The sequence below is a fragment of the Parasteatoda tepidariorum genome, chromosome 8, assembly GCF_982258835.1.
Source record: "Parasteatoda tepidariorum strain Cologne lab strain chromosome 8, Ptep-v5.0, whole genome shotgun sequence".
Taxonomy (NCBI): domain Eukaryota; kingdom Metazoa; phylum Arthropoda; class Arachnida; order Araneae; family Theridiidae; genus Parasteatoda; species Parasteatoda tepidariorum.
In genome coordinates, this window is record NC_141762.1 from 17517603 (window position 1) to 17543962 (window position 26360).

At 30.0% G+C, this 26360-nt stretch overlaps 2 protein-coding genes across 6 annotated transcripts in view; one reads left to right on the forward strand and one right to left on the reverse strand.

Annotated features, from left to right (window-relative positions):
• Positions 1 to 26360, forward strand: part of LOC107438189 (synaptic vesicle 2-related protein) — an 80296-nt gene that overhangs the window by 35214 nt on the left and 18722 nt on the right. For all 3 annotated transcript variants that reach the window (XM_071180652.2, XM_087149909.1, XM_071180655.2), the window contains 3 exons: positions 62 to 150; positions 4782 to 4880; positions 7104 to 7175. In XM_071180652.2, coding sequence (XP_071036753.2) covers positions 62 to 150; positions 4782 to 4880; positions 7104 to 7175 — 260 coding nt within the window. The remainder of the gene's footprint in view (positions 1 to 61; positions 151 to 4781; positions 4881 to 7103; positions 7176 to 26360) is intronic.
• LOC107438196 (uncharacterized) lies at positions 9854 to 24506 on the reverse strand. Of its 3 annotated transcripts, none has more exons than XM_016050414.4 (2): positions 20603 to 24506; positions 9854 to 10350 (listed from the first exon to the last, which is right to left on the reverse strand). In XM_016050414.4, exons 1-2 carry the CDS (start codon positions 23149 to 23151, stop codon positions 10290 to 10292), a joined length of 2610 nt encoding a protein of 869 aa, XP_015905900.2. In that variant the 5' UTR covers positions 23152 to 24506; the 3' UTR covers positions 9854 to 10289. The 3 variants fall into 3 exon arrangements, with proteins under 3 accessions (XP_015905900.2, XP_015905897.3, XP_015905899.2); XM_016050411.4 differs by lacking the exon at positions 9854 to 10350 and adding an exon at positions 11619 to 12396; XM_016050413.4 differs by lacking the exon at positions 9854 to 10350 and adding an exon at positions 13829 to 14529.

The following is a 26360-nucleotide window of genomic DNA, read 5'->3' on the forward strand; positions in this document are numbered from 1 at the left end:
ATATTTAACGCGTTTTTCTAAAATTATTATAATGTAATTCAGTGTATTTTTTTAATTTAAGGTGTGTTGTATTCCGTTGATGACGCTGTGAGCAAAGCAGGCTATGGGAAGTTTCAAATCAAATTAACAATCTTGGCTGGATTAGGATGGGTAAGTATTTTTTTTTAATCAATTGTAAGAAAAATACTATCAATAATAAGTTTGTCTATCAATAATAGCAATCTTCTTAAATACGTAATAACTGAAAAACGTATAAATAATTTTTATGAGTTTTTCAATTAAAAAAATAAGCCTTTATTTAAGACATTGGTTTCCAAGTGATGTTCCGCCGAACCATGGGGTTCCGTGGAAGGATCACAGGGGTTCCAAGAGTTTAAATTTTCTTAAATCAATAATAATTTTTGAAACTTGTAACTATATTAATAACAAAACAATAAACCGTAATTTTTTTGATAATTTGGTTATTTTTATGAAATTATTTAAGTAAAATACCTGTTAAAAAAAGCAACATTTATAAAAAATTGCATCAGTATTTCTCTTCGAACTTTTCAATTTAAAAAATGATCTAATTCAAGAATAAAGAATTATGTTTCGATTATTTATTCGCAACGTTAATAAGAGTTTTTTTTTTTTTTGAAAACTATATAATTCAGCTCATTTGATTCATTTTCAGCTCATCAAAACACCAAAAACAAATTCAGAACTAGATTCAAGGTTAATTTAACAAATTTAAATAACTCGTTAAAGAAAGGAACAAAAAACTACAATACTAAAAAAAAATTTACAAAAAAGCGAAATTACAAAAAAAAAAATATTATTTCAAGTTTCTAAAAAACATGGAATTTTTCAAAAAAAAAGGACTTCTTATATAAAGTCATTTTTATTTGAGAAAATATAATTTCAAATGTTTTCAGATGTGGTAGTATAATGACCCAATAAACTATTTTTGGACATCGAAAACATCAAAAGATAAATAAAAATCAAATAAACCTTGAAAAATGACAAATAATCGCGTCATTTAAGAAGAATGTAACGTGTCGCGCTTCATTGAAACTGCTACATCAGATAAACAATTTTCAATTGTGCATTGTAGTGAAAGATTTTATAGTCATTCATACAATTTTTTTAAAACTTTGTTTTGAATCAAATTTCGATATTTTAAGCAGCTTCACATTCATTTTCTAGTCATGGGTTATAGTCCGACACCAATCATGACAAATAAGGGGCCCCTCACTAAATATATTGAAATTCACATACTGATATGTACAATCCAAACGTGGGAATGTGGAGGTCACAAAGTACTCCACATTTCCATAACAAATCCATACCTCTGAAGGTAATGAATTGGAGATTGATCGTTCTCTGGTTAAGGTCAAAATTACGATCTGTACATGAATGAATGGATGTATAAATAAGTCCACTCGGTAAAACGGGCTGTGACGTAAGTGTGGCAGAATTAGTATTCTAAGTCATAGATAGCGTCACTGAAAAACAAGAAACGCTTAAATAGGCTTGCCGGCATGGCAAGTAGGCAATAGAAACAACAATAATACTAACATGAAAAAAAAAACACGTATTGGCTATCAAGTTTCCCTAAACGTTTTCCTTTCGATCAAATAATATATAGCAACATTTTTTAGTTGGAAGTATTTTGCAAAATTTTGAAAGCAGCCGAAATAGAAGTTATTTTTCTTTGTTAAAAAAGGTTTCAAGTAACTCTAAGATTTCAAGACAATAAAAAAGAACTATTAGGTGCCTAGGCAGAGAGTTAATAAATTGTTGTTATGTATTTATTTTTAAGTTTAGTTCATTTATATTTATTTCTAAAAACATATTAATAATAATAATTTTTATGACTATGCCTATTGAGCCTAAGCGATAATCAGATCCTCTGGTTATAGTAATAGGGTTTTCAGGAAAAATTTGGCAATAAAGAAACCAAATTATTTATTTATTTTTGTATGCATAGGGCGTTTTTTATGGAGGCCAACAACAGGCAAAAATTGTTCGAGTGGTAGAGAAAGATTGGATTAACAAATTATTTTTCCAAATTCCTATCCACTGAAATTTATTAATAAATTAAAACAGAACCCTGGAGTCTCAGGGAAGAGAGCGTTCGCCTAAAATTAAATGAGCCAGAGGTTCGAAACCCAGCGGTGGCTGGGTGGTACGAACGTTGCCCAACTAGCACCGATCACAGTGCTGTTGTAAAATATAATCAGTGGTAGACGGATCATGGATTAGAATTAAATCTAACCGTGGGATGTTTTCGTGGTTTACCGCTCTGTGAAACGCAAACGCGGATTATTTCTATCAAACTGTCAGCCATGAAGACTATTTAATCCCAATGCTTAATTCAGGAGTTCACTTGACTTCTAGATTTGGTTCAAACTTACAAAGCTATGAAATTTGAACATTGATATCGAATTGGATTAACGAACGTAAACGAATTGGATTAGCTGTTCAAAGCTGGTTATAAAATAATAAATATATAGTATGCTTGTGTATGTGTGTGTTGAAACTGACCATTTTATTTCCTAAAAAAAAATTTTAAAATTTCGAGCAGCTTCATGAAGCATCCCCCCATTTGTTCCCTGATTTTTACATTTTTCTCGGTTGTGGCCATCCTGTTTTAAATAAACTTTTAAACTAAACAATAATTATTTGGATGGGCATAATTTGCAGGTTAATGAGATACTTGCAAGTGATTATTGTGGGTACCTCGATCTGGATTGTTTGTTGAACCTTGGAATTTATTTGCGTTAGCAACTGTTTTTTCTTTTCAATTTTGAGTAAATCAAGCTCAACAAGAATCAATTCTCTAATGTGACACATTCTATATTCTTTCACAATAATTCTTATATAAATATTTCAATTCTTTCACCATACATTTCTTAGTGAACACAAAGACAGGCACGAAACCATGTAGAGCATAAACAAACTAATTATGCATCGAAGTTGCCAGGTACACAAAGCAAAAATACATCATGCTTACAATAAAATATGTAAAGAAATAATAAATCTAAGCTAAGTAAAAGACGCAGACGAGAAAGAATTATATTTCAGCAAATTCGATGTGATGTGCTGTATTTAATTAACGTAATGTAAATTAACATTCTAACTTATGTGGAGAAACTTAGCTTTACTTTAACTCGCCATTTTGATTAAAAGCGATCAGCTGACACTGACGTCATAGGTCACATGTGTGGGTAACTGTGATCTTCTTCTTGATGTGTAAATATCAAATTGCACATTTTATATTTGTACTTTAACCTTAAATTTGACTTCAAAGGTTTGTTAAAAAGGCGATGAACGAAACTTTCGATTTGATTGGTGTTCTAAAAAAATAAATTTTTCTATTTGTTTTCATTCAAGATCAATCTATCAGTTGCTAAAGATTGATTTTTTGTTCAAGATCAATGGATGGATTTCTCAATGCTAGAACAAATTTGAATAAAAATTAAAAGCTGAGATTACTTGAATATACTTGTGCTAATGATATGATGACTAATATACTAATGAAGGAACGCTCTCCAGTATTTATAGAAATTTAAATCAGAGAATCCACTTTTTGGAAAATATTTTATCAAATAATTTACTGTTTAGATAAAATGTTATCTATTTCTAATAAGACGTATATGCGTATTAACATATTTCTTATTCGTATACGAAACACATTTCTTACCCAAGATTGCTAGGAAATGGACTTTCCGCGAAGAACCTTTTTTCCGTTACCTTTGTTATTTGCAAGTCTAAAATTCTCTCATAATTTTTAAAATTCTTTTTGTGTATTCATTGTTATTATTTTTGATTTTATTTTACCTGATCAGACAATGAATCAATAACAATGTAGCCACAGAAGAAGGGAAAATCAGGAAAAACCCACAACAGACAGGGGATTCTATCAAGGAAGAAAAAAAAGTCAGGAAATTTAAATAAATACAAAAAAAAAATAAATAAATAAATAAATGAATAAAAGATTTTAAAAAATAAAAAGAATAAACAAGAATTATTGGGTGGTACCTTAAAGTCTGATATTTTTTTTACAGACATTGTTTTTTTCCTTTTTTTTTTTATTAAAAAAATTTTTTTTGTTTTCAACTCCAGTGACTAGCGCAAGTGTTTGGTAAGGCTTATGCATATGAATAGGGTGTTACTGAGCAATAAATACTAAAATATTTGCCACTTGTCACAATAAATCAGGGAAATTTGATAACTTTTTTCTGACTGTCTGTGGTCACTATGAATAAGTGTATTCAGTAAACGCAACTTGTGATGTTCATGTGCCTTTTCTAAAAAAGATAATTTGTATAAAGTAAAGCATAACTGGAAAATATTTAACTCATAATCACAAACATATAATGGAGGCCTATGTTCGAGAGATCGTCAGTTCGATCTCCACCGCCTGAAGACTACCCGTGGACTAGAGCACGCTTAATCTGTCGGAGTTACAAAGTCCTCCAAGTTCCAATAACAAATCAATACATCTGGGGGCACTGGATTGGAGATGGATCGTGCTTTGTTTCAGATCAAAATTATGATCTGCGGATGGATGGCGTGAATGTGGCCTCCCTGTAAAACGGGATGTGACGTATATGCACGTTATCTCCGGAGTATCCTCAGGGTTGTTTTCTAGACCGTCGCCTTTAGCTCATCGTGCAGCTTTAGTGCGACGTAAACGAGAGTGCCGTACCGTACATGCATATAAGGCTGAATCTCTTAAGGTTTAAATGAAGAGTTTATTAGTTATACATTACTTATTATTGTTTTATTTATTCCAGCTGGCTGATGCATTTGAAATATTCATTTTGTCCATTATTGGAGATCTTATGGCTTGTGAATGGAATCTGTACAGGTGGCACATAGCTCTACTAACATCAGTAAAAATTATTTCATAAACTAACACTAAATGTTGATTACCGTATATTTCTGAACTTAAACTCAAACGCGTATAAACCGAGAAGGCGCTTTTTCTTTGAAAATTTACCCGGAATTCAAAAATTAAGTATGAAATAAAACTCAAAATAAGTCATCTTTGTGGACAATTTTCTGGACTAGCGAACAAAGGGAAAGAAACTAATGTATATTTATATATATATATTAGTTTATTTATTTACCGTTGTTTGAAGCTGGCGCGTTTAATTTTTTCTGATTGTTTGCAGTTTTATGAGAGAGGAGATGGGCTGTAAAAAAAAATATACGGAAAGTTTTAAGCTATAGTTTGTCTACGGTAAGAACTCCCTCCTCCGAAAAGTCTGAGGCTGTCAGCTGTTATGGAAACAAGAATATTCGCATTTCAGGAAGGGTAGCTTCTCTTCACTCTAGGGCTAACATAATAGACCGATGAAAAAGATTCCCTTTCTCTGGCCGACCCGAGTCTTAACCTAACCTGAACAGTGATCCTACACCCCTACTTGAAATAGTTATACCTTGTTACCATAGTCACCGCCACGGATCCAGACGAATGGCCAGGAGAGTTCTTACTTTAGACAAACTATAAGAACTCGGCTAGCCATTCGTCTAGACCAGTGGCGGTGACTATGGTAACAAGGTATAACTATTTCAAGTAGGGGTGTAGGATCACTGTTCAGGTCAGGTTAAGACTCGGGTCGGCCAGAGAAAGGGAATCTTTTTCATCGGTCTATTATGTTAGCCCTAGAGTGAAGAGAAGCTACCCTTCCTGAAATGCGAATATTCTTGTTTCCATAACAGCTGACAGCCTCAGACTTTTCGGAGGAGGGAGTTCTTACCGTAGACAAACTATACAAGTGATTGCGAAAGCGGAAAAAATTATTCTTTTCCCGTAGTATTTTTTATGCGTTTCTTTTTTAATGGTAATTTTTAAACGTTTTATTTTCAACTCTTATTTTATATATTTATATGTTTCGAATGCTGTTAGGCTAGATTTAGGAATTTTTTGTTAACTAACCAATTTGTTTGACCAACGGAAAAAGAATTTTTGTCAGCGATGATCGAGGGGAATTTTGTGGAATTAATGGATATATATATTTGCTTATAGTCCTTCTTTCTTATTTTTTGAAAATTTTTCAAAAATACTTGACCTACATTCTGAAATATACGGTATATGCATTTTTTATTTATTTATTATTATTTGGATGAAAGGTAGTTCAGTAAAAAGAAAAGGAGGGATATAGCTAGGTTATTATAAGGTTAAAAAAATCAAACTAATTCGTAATATTACTATAATATAACTACTTTTCTATAACTTTCTCATCAATTTCTAGATTTTGAATATTAATTTTATTTCTCAAAATTTTGTAACGTAAAACGTAATATAACTTTTATTATAATACGTAGTGCTCAAAGAAATTAAACCTTAAAATTGGCGTTTACTTAGTCCTACTATTAATAGGCAACAATTAAAATTCTCTGCAAATTAATTCAAATGTTTAATTAAATTTTAGCGTAAAAAAATCTCATTGCAAAAAGATTATTTTTCTTGGATCCAGTTTATATCCTCTCATTGAAAGAAACCAGAAATGTAGTATTCAACAAATTATTCTTTCTTCACCAACTTATTTTAATTCTATGATAAAAAATCAATTTAATTACAAGTGTGTGTTAAATATAATTCAAAATATTTCAAATTTATAAGACATATTGTAATTGATGACAGATAACTAAAAAACTTACTGAATGCTAATTAATTATTAGCTTATGGCTGCTAAAAATAATTAGATTAAAAAGTAATGTACGACTAAAAAAGGATGTTCCCCAATCACCATCCTTAATATATATTTTTAGAACCCCTTTCAGAAATGAAGTCACAGAAGAATATTTACAAGAGTAATATTCTTCTGTGAGTAATATTCTTCTGTGAATAAGACAAGGAAAAAAAGATCGAAAACACTATTTAGGATGAAAGACATCAAATCTTGTCAGACTGCCGGAAGAAATTTTAAGATGCTTTCTGTTTTTTAGGCAATCAAACAGGCTTTAATGTTCTGACATTTTTTTAACCAACCATGCGATTAAACAAATTTGATGTCGATTTTCACAAATATACGTAGTGAAAGCGCTGAATGCTTAAACACCTGATACAAAAACAAGTTTTAATTATAATATAAAACTTTATTTTACAGGTTGTTTTTACTGGCATAATGTTGGGAAGTCCAGTTTTAGGAATTATTGCCGATATTTATGGAAGAAAGAAAGTAAGTCTTATAAAGAATTTTATTCATTTTTGAACTTGTATAAAATTGATAAACATACAAAAAAAAATATTTTTACTATAAATTACACAATATCAATGATAGAGATTGTATTTAAAGTAACACAGTAAAACTAGCAAAAAAATAACAGCTGCTGAAAAAAAAAGCTGAAAATGATTACAATTAGTAAGTTGCACATCCAAGTCATTCTTATTTATTTTTGGAATGCCAGATCGTATTGACCTATATTTGCATAGTGTTCCAAAAGTCCTGTAAGTGACTATTACGGAAAACTCAGGTTTTATTAATTCATGGAGTGTATATTATGTGTATTGAATAGTATAACATGTTCAATGGACATAATATGCTATTCCATACAGGAACCTTATCCATGGCTCTATGGTTTTTCAGACACGAACTCACACTTTTTTCAACCATCTTGAAATGATTTAGATGAATTTTCTTAATACGACAATCAATTTCATTTTCTCAAGATGTGGGTTGTTGTCAGCTTCATAATATAAGCATTAGACTGTTTAAAAAAAAAAAAAGATTCTTAACGACTAGATACTAACAGTAGCTCGACAGCGCTTCTTATGGCCACATCAGTTTTCTTAACCTTGGGCTTTGAAACGTCACGAGCATATGTTCCAATTAGATGGTTAGCTAAAAGCAGAACCCCTGGTGTTTAGTCCCCAAGCATGTTGTAACTGATCTTATCAACCCAATGACGGGATGAAAAGCTGAGGCAATTGTATCCAGTTGAACCGTGGTGGCTCAGGAGATAGAGCGTTCACCATCCAATGAGGTAAACAGGGTTCAAATCTCAGCGATGGCTAGTCGATACGAAATCCGCCCTTGGCTAGCATCGACCACAATGTAGGTAATGTAAAATATCTTCAGTGGTAGACGGATCATGGGTTAGAGTCCCCGTTAGGCAAACCATGGGAAGTTTTGTGGTTTTCCTCCCCATTATGTGCAAATACGGGTTAGTTCCATCAAAACGAGGACAAATTTCTCCCAATACTTGTCTTCTGGATTGGGTTTAAAATTACAAACTGAGTTGAACATTAGTAGTCGTAAACCCAAAATTGGGTCTGCTGTTCAACGATGGTTATAAAACTAAAATCTAAGTCTAGTTCGAACCTGTGTTCACTCAGTCACCGGGAGTCTAGAAAAAGATCCTACAGCATTGCATATACTCATGTGACAATCACAATTTTGATCACAAAAATGTTAAATTTTACGACCAGGAAACAACTGAACATGTATAGTAATTTTTTCCTGCCGCTCTTCATTTCTAATACAGAATTGTCAGCTGCAATATTATCTTTTTTTTCTCGTTAACAGCAATCCATAACACAAATGATGCGAAACTCAAATTTATGGAACATTGTTGTTTCTAATTTCACTTGCCAATACTAACAAGCTAGCAAAGGCCTTGTTGGCTCAGGGGATAGAGCACTAGCCTTCCAATGAGATGCCTCGAGTTCGAATTCCACACTAACCACTGTGCTGACGTTAAGTGGTAGATGGTTCATGGGTTACTATCACTTTGCTGACAGATTAATCGTGGGAGGTTTTCCTATCCATATTAAGCAAATGTGTGGTTAGTTCCAAGAAAAAGTTCTATCACGAAGGCAAATTTCACCCAATACTTGATTCACCAAGTCCTCCAATTTCCTATAACAACTCATTACCTCTGGAAGTACTGATCTAGGAGTTCAATTGTCTTCTGGATTGGATTTAAAATTACAAGTTTACGGAGTTGATCATCGGTAGTTGTAAACTCAAAAATATGGGTTGACTGTTCAATGATGATCATAAAATAGAAATAAAATTGCTGCCACTTGCAAATGAATTTTTCGCCATTGAAAACGAACAATTGTATATAAAAAAATAGGTTAAAAGATGATGTAAACGAAAAAAAGGAATCAATAGAAGCAAATCTTTATCTTCATATACTTCCTCCAACCGTTGAGAACACGGACAAGAATAAGTGAATAATTCAATTGCAACCAGATGCTCTCATCTATCCGAGCTACTCTTCCCCACTCCCAAAGAAAAAAAATATAACCGAACCTAATTAACCAAACCAAAATTGTTAAATAAATTAATAAAAATCCAAAATTTACGGATTTAAATAAATAAGTTGAAATAATGTTAAAATCTAATAGTCAGTGCTCGATATAATGGTATTATAAATAGTAATAAATAGATCTGACATCTTCTATAGTAGAATTTATATACTAAGTAATTCAGAAGCGACGTTTAATGAGTGACAAGTGTATCGATGGAACTTATAAAAAATCTAGCTCCAATTCCATTATTTATTCGTAATTCAGATACTTCCTTCTTTAAAACTATATTTCTTTAAGCAATATGACTAATCTACGGATAATATGCTATCGCTGTTCTTTTTCCAAATTGCCAAGTACTGAAAGCGGATTATACACTGGAAATAATTTTACAGTTACAATGGTTAGATAAGTTTGAAGCTTTAATATTTTGATTAAAATACCATATTTCTGTTTATAAATAAAAATGTTTAAATACATTTAATATTTGTTGGAACAAAAATCATAAAAGCTTTTTTCTAAAGCCACACATAAATAATGCATTTTAATTTTTTTTTAAATGTGCGACTAGGTTTAGAAAATTTTGAGAAAGAAGATTACAACTCAAAAGAGAACATTCATTTATTAATGACAAGTGAAAAGGAATATACACATTTATGATGCAACATAACTTTTTTAATTAATGTGTGGGTACGAACTAATTTTTAAAGGCAATTTTAAAAGACGTATTAACATTTATTTAGAGTACTCGGTACTGTACAGCTTAAAATAATTCAATATTCAATTTAAAAATCATCTCTTCTCAGAATTTTCATTCGATAAAAAAAATTACACCCATCTTAAGTTATGAATTCGAACCGTATTGAAATTCATTTTCATCTTCAACTGGATCGATTGGAAATTCATATTCATCCTCAAACAAATTGTTTTACAATTCATCTTCGAATGGATCGATTTGCAATGCATCTTCAAACGAATTGTTTCGCAATTCCCCACTCTGTAAATCATCTCTGCCACATTTTGACACTGCTTCTACAATTTATAGTCCATAAAGTCTTTGAAATCTTTGTAGAATAAATTGAAACACCTCTGGTGTGATTCTACAAGATAAAATTATGGAAATAAAACATTTTATACAAAAGTACATATCTTGAATATGCTACCACATTAATATAATACATAAATATAAATAATGCTTTCTATAAGACAAAATAGCTATAAAATGGATACTCTTCATTCAGAAAACATAAATCAAATGACTAAGTTTAATGAGTTTTTCACAAGCCGTAAATCAAGACATAAACCAACAACGAATTTACATTAGTTTAGTATCTAACGAACGAAGTATCTGACTTATTATTGCATAAAATAAAACATCAAATTCACAATATTGGATCGATACTTCATGTTATTAATTTTTTTAAACAATTTTTTTAAAAATATTATTTAACAAATAAGGTTAAAAAACACGACCACTGATGTATCATTTTTAATTATATCTTTTTTCTCAAAAATTCAACACAAATGTATGCAACTTAAACAATGTTAACAAATCTTTTTATGTGATTTCTTTCAAATATTTTTTATCTAAATTTTCTTTCTTAACTTATTATTCGAAAAGAGACGAGTTCTGACAATTAATGATTCACATTTTAGTTCTAAAATTTAAATTAAAAAGTGCTAAAATTAACGTTGTAAGTTTTTTCCTTAAGCAAACGTGAGAAATCGCCTCTACATGTTTTTGAATTATAAGAAATAATATTTACCTTTTTTCACGCAACTTAAAAAATCGTCGGAAAAAAAGTTGCGAGGCTGTCCCTAACATTAAATAGTGAAGGAGATAAATTTTGTAGGGTAGTTGATGTAGTAATTCAGATTACTAAATAGATAAAATGTATTTCATTAAAAATGGTTTTAAATTAAAAAAAATTATGTTAATTGTTATTTGGAATGATTTAAATACGACGTTTAATGAGTGACAAGTTTATTCATGGAACTTTTAAAAAAATCCAGCTCCAATTCCATTATTTATTTGTAATTCAGATACTTCCTTCTTTAAAACTATATTTCTTTAAGCGATATGATTAATCTACGGATTATGTGCTACCGTTGTTCTGTTTCCAAATTGCCAAGTACTGAAAGCGGATTATACACTGGAAATAATCTGACAGTTACAATGGTTGGATAAGTTTGAAGTTATAATGATTTGATTAAAATACCTTATTTCTGTTTATAAACAAAAATGTATAAATGCATTTAATATTTCTTGGAACAAAAAACGTTTAAGCTTTTTTTAAGCCAGACAGAAACAATGTAGTTCAATGAGCGACTTGGCTTAGAAAATTTTGAGAAAGAAGATAACAACACAAAAGCAAACATTCATTTATTAAGGACAAGTCAAAAGCAATATACACATTTATGAAGCAACATAACTTTTGTAATCGATGTGTAAGCGTAAACTAATTTTTAAAGGCAATTTTACTAGAGATAATGAAATTTATTAAGAACACTCGGTAATGTATATCTTGAAATAATTCAATATTCAATTCAAAGGTCACTTTTCATAGAATTTTTATTCAATAAAAAGATTGCACCCTCCTTAAGTTATGACTTCAACTGAAGTAGTCATATTCTATTGAAATTCATATTCATCTTCGAATGGATCGATTCGCAATGCGTCCTCAAACAAATTGTTTCTCAATTCATCTTCGAATGGATCGATTCGCAATGCATCCTCAAACAAATTGCTTCGCAATTCATCTTCGAATGGATCGATTTGCAATGCATCCTCAAACAAATTGTTTTGCAATTCATCTTCGAATGCATCGATTCGCAATGCGTCCTCAAACAAATTGTTTCGCAACTCATCTTCGAATGGATCGATTCGCAATGCATCCTCAAACAAATTGTTTCGCAATTCATCCTCGACAGGATGGATTTGCAATGCGTCCTCAAACAAATTGTTTCGCAATTCTCCCTGGACTGGATTGCTTTGCAATACACTCTCTGTTGAATTGATCTGTAAGTCAGCTTCGCCGAATTCTGACACTGCTTCTACAGTTGATCGTCTGTTAAGTCCTTGAACTATCTTTTGAATTCTCTGAATTATCATTGAATTTGTTGAAAACATCATTCTAAAAGAAAAACTATGAAAAAATAATTATTTTACAAAAAAACTCATACCTTGAATATGCTATCACAGGGCTGTCCAACTGCAAGGACCCCACGGGCCACAGTTTGAAAAAGTTGAACAATACCCTCTTACCTCTTATACAATAGCAATTAATAGTTGAATTATTAATTATAAAACAATGGAACAGAAGGATTATAAAACAATTTGCTTATGAGAAAACTGAGGCCGATAAGCCTGAATAAAAAGTTGGCGGGCCGCACAATGTGTGTTGGCGGGCCCAATGCGGCCCGCGGGCCGCCAGTTGGACAGTCCTGTGCTATCACATTAATATAACACAAACCTATGCATAAATAATGAAGACAAAATATCTATAAAATGGATGCCCTTCATTCAAAAAACATAAACCCAATAACAACTTTTGATGAGATTTTCAAATATCATTACTATTTACTATTACGCCGTGTATCAAGACATATAAACCAAGAACGAATTTGCATCTTAAGTATCTAACTTATTGCACAAAATAAAATAATATCGAATTCATAATATTGGATCGTTACTCCATGTTATTAATTTTTCTCGAACAATTTCACTATAAATATTTAAAAAAATAATGAAAATCATGACCACTGATGAAATATAATTAATTAAATATTTTTTTACAAAAATTCAATACAATAGTATGTAAAATTAAAAAAAAATTATAAATCTTTCTGTTATTTCTTTCAAAAAAATTTATGCTATTGTTATCTAAATTCTCTTTCTTAATTTATTATTCGAAACGAAACGTGTTCTCACATTTGGCATTTTAGTATAATTACTAGCCTAGAAATAAACTCAAACTAATAGTATAATTACTAGCCTAGCAATAAACTCCAATTTATGGCATTATTACTAGCCTACAAAATAATAGTAGAATTCTAGATTAGTAATAAACACAAAATGAACATTATAGATCAACATGAAATAAAATATAAAACAATTGAGTTCAAAAATTTATTTCATAAAGATATTCGAATATAGTTTGACTTGTTCGATGTACAGCGCGGCAAAAGAAAATGAAACACTCTGAATAACTTTTAATCTAATGATCGGATTTTCAAGTTCTAAGATTTAAAGTTAAAGAGAGGGGATGACCTCAAATATGCTAATTAATTAATGCAGACTATATTATAAGTTACGAAATCAAACTCAAAAACGTACTTTTTCTGAATAAATAGACCTTATTATTTTCGATGAATTTTAATTTCTTACCGCCAAAATATACTCGTTTTGCGAAACCTAATTTAATCATTGAAAGTGAATAAAATAAATTTTTTAAAGTAATTCGTAGTTAGAAATTCCGCTAGCATTTAAAGATCTTCATTAATTAATTATATGGCTTTTCTCATATAAATTTAAATTATTTGGATTTTCAATTATAAATAAAATTCCACAAAATCAAGTTCATTAAATCAAGAAAAAAAATATTTATTCGTAACTTTTGCATTTGCTAGATAATTCCGTAGCAGTTGGTCGACATGAGTATATAACAATCAATCTTGATGAATCCCTCGAGTATATAGCAATTAATCTTGATGAATCCCATGACTATATAGCAATTATCTTGATGAATCCCATGAATACATAGCAATTAATCTTGATGAATCCTATTACATTTCTTAAAAATATATTTCTTTCATTCTTAATCTTCAAATTTTATTGATCAGAAAAGAGAAGAATTGAAAAAATAATGAAACAGCTTTTTGGTATGATTCAAACTGTTTAGTTTACGTTCCTTCAAATGATTCAAAATTCATTTTCGCTCACATTGTTTTGAAAGTCACTGAAATTATCATCATCGTCCAGAATGCCCAGACATTCACTTAAATAGGTTTGAAATAATTCATCTTCGCTCTCATTGTTTTCATATTCATTTAAAAATTTATCTTCACTCCCACTAATATGAAATTTTTCATTTATGACTTCCTCTTCACTATCATTATCTTGATGTTCGCTAAGTTCACCTTCACTCGAACTGTCTGGACACTTATCTTCTACCAAGTTGACTCGACGATTGCCATTGTTTGAACATGACGCTGTCATTGTTGACGATGGTCCTAAAAGTTGAGAGAGTAATTTTTCTATTTCTCCTACACTAAGCTCCCTACAAAATAAAATTCATTGAGTGAGTAAAGGACTTAAATTTTGATAGCAAGATAACGCGCCTCAGACTAGGTAAAAATTTAAGCAACTTGGGTGAATGAAAATAACTAAGCCAAAAAAAATCATTGAAAACAAATTATACGATGCATGTTTTAATATTTCAAAATGTAAGTAAACTTGGAAATAAAAATATCACTTCAAAGCCTTACAAAAATAAATATCTTTTAATTACCTTCATTAATAATTTACTTGTGATTTATGGAAAACATAATTTATAAAGGCATCGGCATTTTCCACTTAAAAGTATTTCAGCTTTAAGTAATCCACCTTCAGCTATTTGAGATTGTTTATTTCATACACAATAATGTTTTATAATTGCCATACTACGGAAAAATTAGTGAAGTAACTGATCAAATATAGGCGTAGAGCTAATACATTTTTTATTTTAATTTTAAATTCTTAATGCATAGTTATGGATTTAATTATTAACGAATATTAAGTAGGTGTAATAATTTAATACATTTTTAAATTCCTAAATACTTTTTTGGAGGTATATAAAAGGCTCCAAGGTTGGCGAAAATCAGACTTAAAAAAATGTAGATAGAACTTTCTTTTTTTAGAAAAATGGTTTTCCTTATTAGTAAAATTTGCTCCTTTTCTAAAAATCAAAAGTATTTTTTATTCTTTTTTAAAAAAACCACCTTGCGTCTTCATATTTTTCTGTTCGTGTTTGAGTCATTTGAGTATTAAATCTAATTTCCCCCCATCTCCATCATCATTTAGAATTCTGATTTTAATTCCAAATTATGATTAATATTATCATAAATATATCATTAATAAAAACTGATTATTTTAATTCTTAATAACAATTACGTAATTAAAATTTTTATCATTTTAAATCCCAGTTCTTCTTGTCATATAAATAAATAAAGCATGTATAATGCATGCCGGCATAAAAAATAAATTATTTTAATGCAATTAATTTGTTTTCCAAATTTAATAAATTTTACAATTTTAGAAGATTTTATTTTTTAGGTAAACAGAATCTGCTTCTTTACTTGAGCATTACTCATACTTGTCATCTGTCGCAAAAATATGAAAGAAGAAAGCTCTTCCCCATGAAGAGCTTACATAATAATAGAGCTTTTCCTACAAGAATGAAGAATAATTTTATTAGACGTGGCATGTAGCGTTTGAATAATACAATTTTAACGCAGGTTTTATTAAGGAAGTTAGTACCATTTACAATATGCCAAACTCAATTTAACCTTATTGACAAATAATAAAATTTAATGCTAGCAAAAGATGAGAAATCTTTTAAAAGAATAAATAAAAATTTAAATGTATGAAAAATGTCTTTAAAATCCATCTTTTATTGATTCTAATTTTTTTAGCAAACTTTATATTAATCAATCCATTAAAAAGAATTTTTACAAGGAAAAATAATGATTGACCAGCTTTAAAAATTATTTTTTCTCTTCATCACAGGTTCTTTGAACGTTTTTCTACGGTAATCACTCAATATAAAATTTTGTAAAAATTTTTAAATAATGAATAAACGTTCAAATTTATTTTAAAATCTTAAAGCAATTTGAAATCAATTAAATATTAAAAATTACTTTTATATTGATTTCTTTGAAATATAATATGGTAACGTAAATTTAATTAAGACGTAAATTTTAGTAAATTAAGACGTAAATTTTTATAGTATATCAATACTATAAAAATTTACGTCTTTGCTAAAAACTAAAAAGTTTACTGCTACTACAATTTTTATGAATAATAAGATTAGTTTTTAATAACTTTAAATAATTTTTCAGAAAATAATGAAAAATTAAGAAAACAGGAAAATTTTAACGAAATTTATATTTAATAAAAATGTAAATTATATTTAATACAAAAAATAAACATAATAAAATAAACATCAGATAATTCAAGCTCAGAAAACCAAAAGTACTTTATTTTACTTTATTTTCGATAAAAAAAATAGTCTTAATAAACATTAAAGTTTATCAGAATCGGCACATTTAAATTAATTATAACAAAATATTCTTAAGACAAATAATAATAGAAAACGGAAATTGTAACGGGAAAAAGAACATGAAAGTAACTGAAAAAAAAAATTTTTTTTTAATTTTAAACTCTTTTTAAACACAAACTTATCAATTTTCCATATTATCTTAACACTTTCTTATAATAAAGATGCGTTGTGAATTAATAAGAAAAGTAACTCATACAATGAAAAAATATATCATTACACATGAATTAATAAATATTTCCAGTTAAAACTTTCCTAAATTAAATTGTTAATTCAATGCAACCAACATATTTACTTAAATATGTAAAAATTACAAAAATGGGTAATTAATTATGTACCTAAAAAATCTTGGATTAAATGTCCCTCTAATTTAAAAAAATAATACTTTATTTAAATTAACAATTGGATTCAAGATTTCATAAATTAAATAATTAAAAAAAGAATTTCAATCATTTTGGGAAAAAAACATAGCTTTTGACTAACTAAACATTTTTGCCAAAAGATAATTAATATATGGTCTTTCCCCTAAATTAACTATTTTGATAATTCTGCTGTTATTGAATTCTTAATATCAATTGTTTTTAAATGATAAAGAGAGTAATTAAATTTTTTGAAATGACTAATTTCAATCATAAGATTTGTTACTGCATATACTGAAAATATTCATTAGAGATCAGAAATCGACATTTTATTAAAATGTTGATTGACTTTTTTCATTAAGTAAAAAGAGTACTGAAAATTTAAAAAAAAAAAAAAAATAAATACAATAAGATGAATAGGAAGCCTTATGTACTTTGTTCAATTAGTGAACGGTCCCTCAGTTAAATTTTTTATTAAATGTTATCTTCATTTATTCAAAACAAAAGAGAGAATTACGAAGCGATAAAGTTCCGTTGTCTGTCATATTTTTTTTAAAAAAAACATGCCTTTAAAAAAAAAAATATTTTTCTAATAGCAACATCGAACTAATAATGAAAAGGACCTGCATTTATAAAAAACTGCATTAATATTTCCTGTCGCGCGTTTCAAATTAAAATAAAATTATTATATTTCGTTGATAAAAAAACAAAAATATGTTTCCCTGGTAACCATTTCCATCGTTCATAGCTGTTCTTTTGGCTTCTTATGAACGAAAACCATAACCTGTCCTATTTATTTCATTTTCAGTTTATATAATTACACCAAAAACTAAATTTCAAACAAAATTAGATATAGATTCAGGGGTTCGAATTCAAATGTCAGATATGAAACCTAATTTAAGATTACTAATGAAAAAAAAAAACTATGAAGAAATTCCTCTTATTAAATAATTTCAAATAAATAAAGTAGTTTTTTTTGATTGGTTGTTACCCTTACAACTGTTTTTAGATACTTTATTATTTATGACAAAAATCAACATTCAACAGCGAAAAAAAAATTTGGGAATCACTGTTCTAGAGCAGTGTTTCCCAAACTTATGAATTTTGTGTACCCTTTCTAAATTTTTCGTAACGCTGTATACCACTGATAAAAAAATGAATGTATTTTTTTGAAAATATGTTTACTTTTCTTTTTTGGTACAAAGTTCTCGGTAAAAAATTATTACATTTTGGTAAAAAATTCTAAGTTAGGGATAAAAATTATATTTTATAAAAAATAATCAAAATAAGTAGAATTTATTAAAAACCTATACTGTTAAAAAAATCGCACAAAAGTTAAAAATCACAACTAACTGTTGGCACCACTAATTATTAACTGTTAACTCTGCAACAATAGCCAAAAGAAATATACGTAATCGTAAATTTTCATGGCTGGATTTCCTTTTACATGAAAATTTTCGTTTGTTGCAAGATATTTCGCGCACGAACGCGTACCCCCGCAAAATTGATTTCCGTACCCCTGGGGGTACGCTTACCACACTTTGGGAAACGTACCCCTGGGGGTACGCTTACCACACTTTGGGAAACACTGCTCTAGAACCTAAAGCAGGAAACGGAAACCAGTTAAAAATTGACAGCTGAATCATTTATATTTCAGAAAATGTTATTCGCAAAGTAGACATGAAAATAACCAGTCGCCATCTGGTAGTCAGAAGAAGCGGCTTAAATTAAATAAACAAAGGGACATCTTTTTATTTTTTTCAAAATTGTTTAATGATAAAAGTACATCAATTCAATGACTGTGAAAAACAGAATTTTAATTAAAATGTCCAACGTCTCTTTTTGATCCTTCAGAATCCATCAATTTGTGAAATTCATGTGGAAATTATGTAATTCTTTAATAATTCAAAGTTGTTTGCATTAAATGTGTTTCGGTTTCCCCAAATATTTCCAAATTAAGTCATTTAAAGTCAGAATGATAACCCAAAAATCGTTTTCAAAAAGGGCTATTAAATGACAAGAACCTATCGATAAAAAAAAAAAACTATATAATTTTTTTAACAAAATAATCTTTGTCTGAGCTAGTATCCCAAATTAGAGCAAATATTTATTATAAAATAAATGATGACTAGAAACTGAGCGATAAGATATTAGCTGATTAAAAAACTTTTTTTGCTTCTAAAATACACATTATTCATAAGATTAATTAAATTTTTCCTATAAATACTGATGCCCTTGTTAGCGACATTTGTTCCTAAGTCACCTCTCCATAGCACGCAGAAATGCATTTTGCCCATATTTGCTCCCCTCTGCTACTGTGTTTTTTTCTTGTTTTGTTTCTTACCTTTATTTTTCCGTTTTTCGTTGGTGACTTTTCGTTTCATATTACAAATCACTTTGATTTTTTTCTCATTAACGTCAGAAAAATGGGCGCCTCTTTTCGATAGTTTGAAAACATGGCGCCTGTCATTTCTTATCTATATATTTTTGAGGCTTTAACTATATTATTGGGGCATAAATACACCGTTGAGAGGGAAGCTAGAAGAGCATGTGCTTCTACTCTCAACAAATCTGTTTTTTTTTTTTTTTTTTTTTTTTTTTTTGTATTTAAAAAAAAAAAAAAAACTATCCGGGTTTATATACAAGATAATTTCACGAGTAATAATAAAAAACATTTAATATTTTTTTTAAAATTCGGACGCAAAAATTTCAATGAAACAAAGTTTAAGCACAATTATTTTTAATTATTTTATTTAGCAGTTGTTATTTAAAGTAGTTTATAAAACAATAGCATTTTTTTTATATTAACAATTTTGTTTCAACAGAGTTAAATAATATTAATTTTTTTCTACATCTTAATGTTTTTAACAATGGTAATAATTGAAAAAATTTACCTACCGTGATCTTTCATGCCAACTACAATTGCCAAGGCGCAAAATAAGTTTTAAATTTGCAATTTTTTTTAAAAATATTTTATTTTCTTCAAACAATTTTTGACTTTCAACCAAGCATTTAGATATATGTAAAAAACTTGTTCCCCAACAACTTTTTAATTCTTTCAGCACCGATCGTTTTATGATATACTGTAATGATCACCTCTTGTTTACATTTCATTATTGCACAATATTTAATTATAAATATTTTTTTACATATAAATATATTTTTATTACATTTATATTTTAGTATATATTTTTAGAATCCTTTGAATTCAAAATAAGGATCGCGATTTTTTAAGTCGTTTAAGCCATGTAGAAACGATAACTCCATAGAAATATGCCGATTTACATCTAAGGAAAACGGTACTGTAAACATCAAAACACGTTTGATTTCTGGAGAAAGCAGAGGAGTTAAGAAGAGATTGTTAAAAACGCATCAAAGAATCACAATCAAGTAAACTGGTTTTGATGTTTTTGTACTACTTTCCTCACTAGTGATTAGACACATTTTGAAAGTGCGTATGTTAATTTCTCGTTTAAATATTATGTTTCGACTTTAAATGCATACATTTTACTTTATTTAATGATGATAATTACGGAACAACATTCATAAAATCGTATTAATTTATGAAACAGTACAAAAACTAAGAATACTTCACATTTTAAATTTTCCTAAATCTATTTAAAAATGTCTTAATAATTAGTCACATTACTATAACAAAATGTTAAAAATTTACTTACTTAAAATGTTCATATTTTTCCTTCACCTCCTCCATAGACATATCCATGATTTGCTTCTTTTTGTCATCTGGAATTATCCCCAATGTTTCGTCGTGACAAGTGGAAAATAGCAAACTGTTAATTGTTAGCTGTTTCAACTGTTCATATTCTAATGAAGATAATAAATCTCCGTTTGGAAATTTCAGTTCGAAAAATTTTTTAATACTTTTTTCAGTCATTGCATTGTTATAAAATTTGCTGAAATTTTTTCTTGATTCTTCGACTTTTTTAAAGTATTCAGTTACTGCAGCGACCCCAGCATATTTTGGTTTATTTTCGCTTTCACGAATTGTGTCTGACAGATATAAGAGAAGAGGGAAATGATTTTTATTTAAGAATTCCACTTCGTTGGGGTGACTAATTAGTTTTATATACAGCCAACCAAAATTGACGGATGGCAACATACATCGAATACTTTCTATTGCGCGCATAAATCTTACAAGTTCAGGTTTCAATTCTTTCATCTTTAACAAATGTTTATTTTGTTGTAGTATGAAGTAGTTAATCAAGTATATGTGAGTTAATTCACTTTCTTTAGCGTTTTGACAAATCACTAAAAATATGAAACGTATCGGATCTGAAAGCTTTAAGAAGTTCAAAGATTTTAAAAATAGTGCTCTTCGTAGTTCAAAATTCGAATAAAAAAACGAGTGTATGTTGATGCACGTGCTTTGCGAAGGCAGAAGTATATTCGAAAATGAGACGATAACAGACTTATTAGTTAATCTACAAAAAGTGACCCATTTGTGTCTAAGCCAGCTATCATAATTATTTTCATCGAGTTGTTTAAAAATCGGAAGCAAATACATTCCAATGTAAGCAAAAATATTTGGTATCGCTAATGTTTTCAAAAATAAACCTCTGAACATTTGGCACACAGAATCATTACGTTTAATCGTGACTGAGTAACTGATATCCGTTGAAGTTAAGTTTAAGAACTTCAAAAACAGTTCGTTTAGTTCATCATTCTCAAAAACAAAATGGCTGGCCAAATCGTTTGCAGATTCTATAAGAATTTCGCAGAGTTCAAATCCGTGAGTTTTCAGAGATTTTTTGCAGTCTTCTTCTTCAGACCATGTTGCGGGATCAACAGCAGCAAAAAGAGATAACATTCCACCAATAACCTCTGAAAGGCATTCATTCTGATAAATTCTGGAAATATTCAACAGGCAGACGATTTTATGCAGCTCACCATCCACATTTTCAGATATTTTAAAATACTTAATCTCAGAACATGGAATAGCATTCGGTAAGAAAATCAAATCCTCGTCGTCTTTATTAAAATTACGTACACCATTTAGTGCATAAAGAGATTTTTCTAGAATGTCACTCATTTCAAAAAGTTCGGGAAATTCTTCATTTCTCATATTAGACAATATGGCTATATTTCCCAAGCTATTTTCAGACGGAGTCTGTGCTATTTGAGAAGCAGAATCATAATTGATTATTTCAGCCATGATTCTATTTGCTATATCCTGCATTTCAGACGATAATTCGCAATGGTAATCTTCCAAATTTGTTCGAATACGTTTACCTATTTGTACAGATAGATAACTCAGTATTGGAAACTTTTTCTTGCTCCAAATATCGCTCGGAACTTTATTCATTATTTGAATGTAGGGCCATTGTTCTTCCGGAATCGTCTCCTTCCGAAAAACTCGAAAAGCAGTTTGAAGTTTTCGAAATTCCGATTTCAGTTCTTCAACATGAGTTAATTCAGGATGATCTTGCAATATGTAAGTATTGATCAAAACTATATGGTTTATTTCTAATCCTTTGGCAAAACGAAGCACAGCTCGGCACATATTTCCCCACAATCCTGATTCCCATGACAGTTTCATAATTCCAAGATAAAGCCGTCGTCTAAATTCACGATGTTGTTTAAAAAATGTATACAATTTACTGCATGTATTTAATCCTGGCATCAAATGGTAAGACGGTCCACATTCTGAAAACTGATGATCTAGTCCAACTGTTCCAAGAAAGCTTTTCCATTTCTGTCTAACCCATCCGAAATGGTTGTACTTTGTTAGTCTCTTGCACATCAAACATAGGCACAAACCGGTGAATGCAACAATAAAGCCAATTGGAAAATTTAAATTGGAAAAACGCTCTTTAAAAATGTTCGAAACCCTTCTAATACGTATAGGAGCGTAGTCATTACGAGCATTTTCGGAATCCAAATAGAGTAAAAATTTCGAATTTAATTCAGGATCTACGAATTTTATATAGTTCGATAAATCAGATTTACCTCGGATTTTTAGTGCATTTAGCTGAAATCCTTCGTTCAGTAAGGAGTCTCGGAAAACTTCATCTTCTAACAATGTTCTATTCATAAGAGCGTAGAGAGACAAAATTCCGCCAATGACATCACGCAGCTGCTTCGAATCAAATATTCTACAAATGCTAGACATGGAGATTACTTTAAATAAATCCGTGTCCATGTTGTCATCGAATTCAGCAGCTAAATACAGGATTTCTTTAATCCTTTTCCCTGAAACATCACTCATCTTGAATTACTGTAAGAATGATACAAAAAGTTTCCAATATTTGTGTACTAATGACACGAAATTACAGAAAAACTAGGAGTTAATAACAATCTTTGATAAAGCGCCACTCCGCCAATTCTCGTCTGCGTATCTAATCAATTCAAGGTCGATTTTCTGCTGATACACGGGAAACGAAACCGAAACTTTTCTGAACTAAAACATTATTTTAACGCCATCTATTGGTATTAACAGGCGCTAGGCACAATGTTAGTTTAGGAATTATTCATAGTTAAAGATGTCTAGAATAAAAAAACTTTAGACGCGCAATAAGAATTAAATGTAAAAAAAAGGAATGTAATTACTGTTTTTCAATAGACAGAAGCGACATGAAAAGCATTAGTTCGAATGAAGCTTTTTTAGAATTGACAAGATTGATTGATATTTTCTATTTAATATCAAAGAAGATATAACAGCATCACATATGTTTACTTGACACCAAAAAAATAATAACTTACTTTTTTTAGGACAAAAAATGCCTTTGCTCTTTTTTAACGCTTTTATTTTAAATGGTTAAAATAATAATGAAATTTTTAAAAACATAATTTTTTAGACTCTAATTTTTTTTCTTTACCAAAAAAGAGAGAGAATCGGTACTTCCTGAGAACGAAATTAAAATCAAATTTGATAATTCTTTTCCGTTTTTTTTTAATAATAAGTTCTCTAATAACATTTAAATATATTTTTGATTTGATAATTAGTTGAAGTCTTTGTGATTTAAATTTTATTCAATTTACCAAAATATGGAAATATTCAATAGCTGAGTCACGGTGGCTCAGGAGAAGTAGCGTTCTCATCCCAAAGAAATAACTCAGATTCGAATCCCAGCGAAGGATAACTGTTTTATACGAATTCTGCTCCCGGCTGGCACCGACCATAATATTGATGTAAAATATGGTGGTACATTTCCATGTCAGCGGGTTCACCCTGGAAGTTTTCGTGATTTTTTGCTCAGTGCAACAGAAATGCAGATTAGTTCCGATAAAAAAAAGGACTTCCACGAAGGCTAGTGTGTCCCAATGTTTGATCCAGGAGTTCCCTTGTCTTCTGGGTTGGGTTCAAAATTACATGGAGGCTACGGAGCTGAACATTGATAGTCGTTAACTCAGAATTGAGTCGGTGGTTCCACGCGGGTTGTAAGCTAAAATAAAATATTCAATAGCTGTAATTCAATAAACGCAATAGTGAGCTAACGTATAATTTCTAGAGATAGATTAAATTTAGAAACTTTTCAGTAGAAGTGTTCTCTTTGTTAAAATTTTAATATTTTATTTAATACATAATTTTTTTTTGTTGAACAAAAAAATAAAAAAAGGAAGAAAAAAGCACACATTTTTGCCAACCAGATCGCATATTCAATATAAGCAGTTATAGTTAGCTTTTTTTTTTATCTCTAGGTCCCACAAATGGAGGTAACTTCGTAATTTATTAAATATGACGCCGGAAAATACTTGTATCAGCTTATAGTTTCTTTAAAATTGACTTCAGGAATTTATTTTAAATTAATAATAAAGTATAATAGTAAGGTTCTCTTTGTGTTCATTTTTATGGTGCAGTGCACAAAAAAAAATAATAATAAATAAGCGGACCACCCTGAATAACTTTTGATCTAACGAACGGATTTTTACATCTTAAGACTCCAACTCAACGGTTCGATGGGGTGACCTCAAATATGCTAATTAATTAGTGCAGGTGATAGATTTGAACTTGCAAAATCAGACACAGAAATGAACTTTCTCTGAATAAAGATATTTTATTTTGGACCGATTTTGATTTTTGAGCCCCGAAATTCATGGGATAGCCGTCTGGGAAATATGGTCCCAACTGGACAAGGAGAGCGGACAAAAGTTTGAACTCCGCAATGTTAATTTTATCTTTTGCGTATTTCGCCGTATCTCGAGAACTTTCTAAAACAATGGAAAAATGTTTGCACTACTCTAAACTCAGCGGCGCGACAGACCATGGAGGGCCAAAACCTACTGTGCCCATCTCAGTTTTCTTGACTCTGGGCTCCGGGTTGCAGGAGCAGTTCCGGTTAGACTGTCAGCCGAACGCGAAACCCCCAGTGTTTAGTTCCTAAGCATGCCCGGTACTCATTTATCGGCCCACTGAAGAGATGAAAGGCTGAGTCAACCTTGCCCGGCCCGAGGATCGAACCCAGGACCTGTGGCACGATAGCACGAAACGCTCAGCCATCGGGAGTCGAAAACTGTTGGCACACAGTTATAGAATTCGTTTGTCCAGATTTTGAATTAGGAACGTAGACCACAATTATTGCAATGATTAAAAAAGTGCTATTACAAAAATAGCAATACTCCAAATCCACATAGGGTTAAAAGCAGAAAGGTTAGTAAAAATTTACAAGAAATCAAGGCTCACTGTGAGCTGTAGCGTTAAAAAAGGAGAATAAGATCCGATTATAAACAATTCTATCATGAGTATCTTTTTGTAGACATTGCATTATTGTATTAAAAGTATCTTATTATAGACATAATTATATGTTTAATTCTGTCTACAAATAGATATTTCAATTGAAATATTTTACTTACCACTTCTATTTTTTATTGCAAGAAAAGGCTTCTTAAAAGGTTGCTCACCACAAAAGGGTAAAAACATAAAATACGCAGGGTCACTTATTGAACCAGAAGGGTAAGAATGCCCGGAATGCGATTTTCCAATCCAGTGGCGTTCCCGCTATCCCTTGTTAGCAGTTTCTTAAATTTTGAAGAAAAAAAATTGATTCTTGACTTTTTCTTTAGTTCAAGTAACAAATTTTAAAAGAAATAAATGCTTACATTTTAATTGCGACCAACTACTAATCATAATTGGATCTATATTTCAAAGGAGGAGTTATTTTCAGAATCTTGTTCCTCTTTCACTTCCCTATTATGAAGCATTAAATGATTTTCCATTATGCGTAGAGTTACAAAGGTATGTACGATTGGAACCTGTTTACATCAAAATTTGTAAGTTTTTAATTTCGAGACCGATGATTTTCGCATGTCTCTTGCTGAAAAACATGTTCCAATAAGCATCTACCGGAACCATCCGGAAATTTTTCCACACCCCCTCCCTTGTGGAGTGGGGATGTGAACTGATATAACCACCAGCCTAACTATAAAACCTTTTTATAACATATTATGGCTCGTAACTGCATTATTAAAGCTGAATAC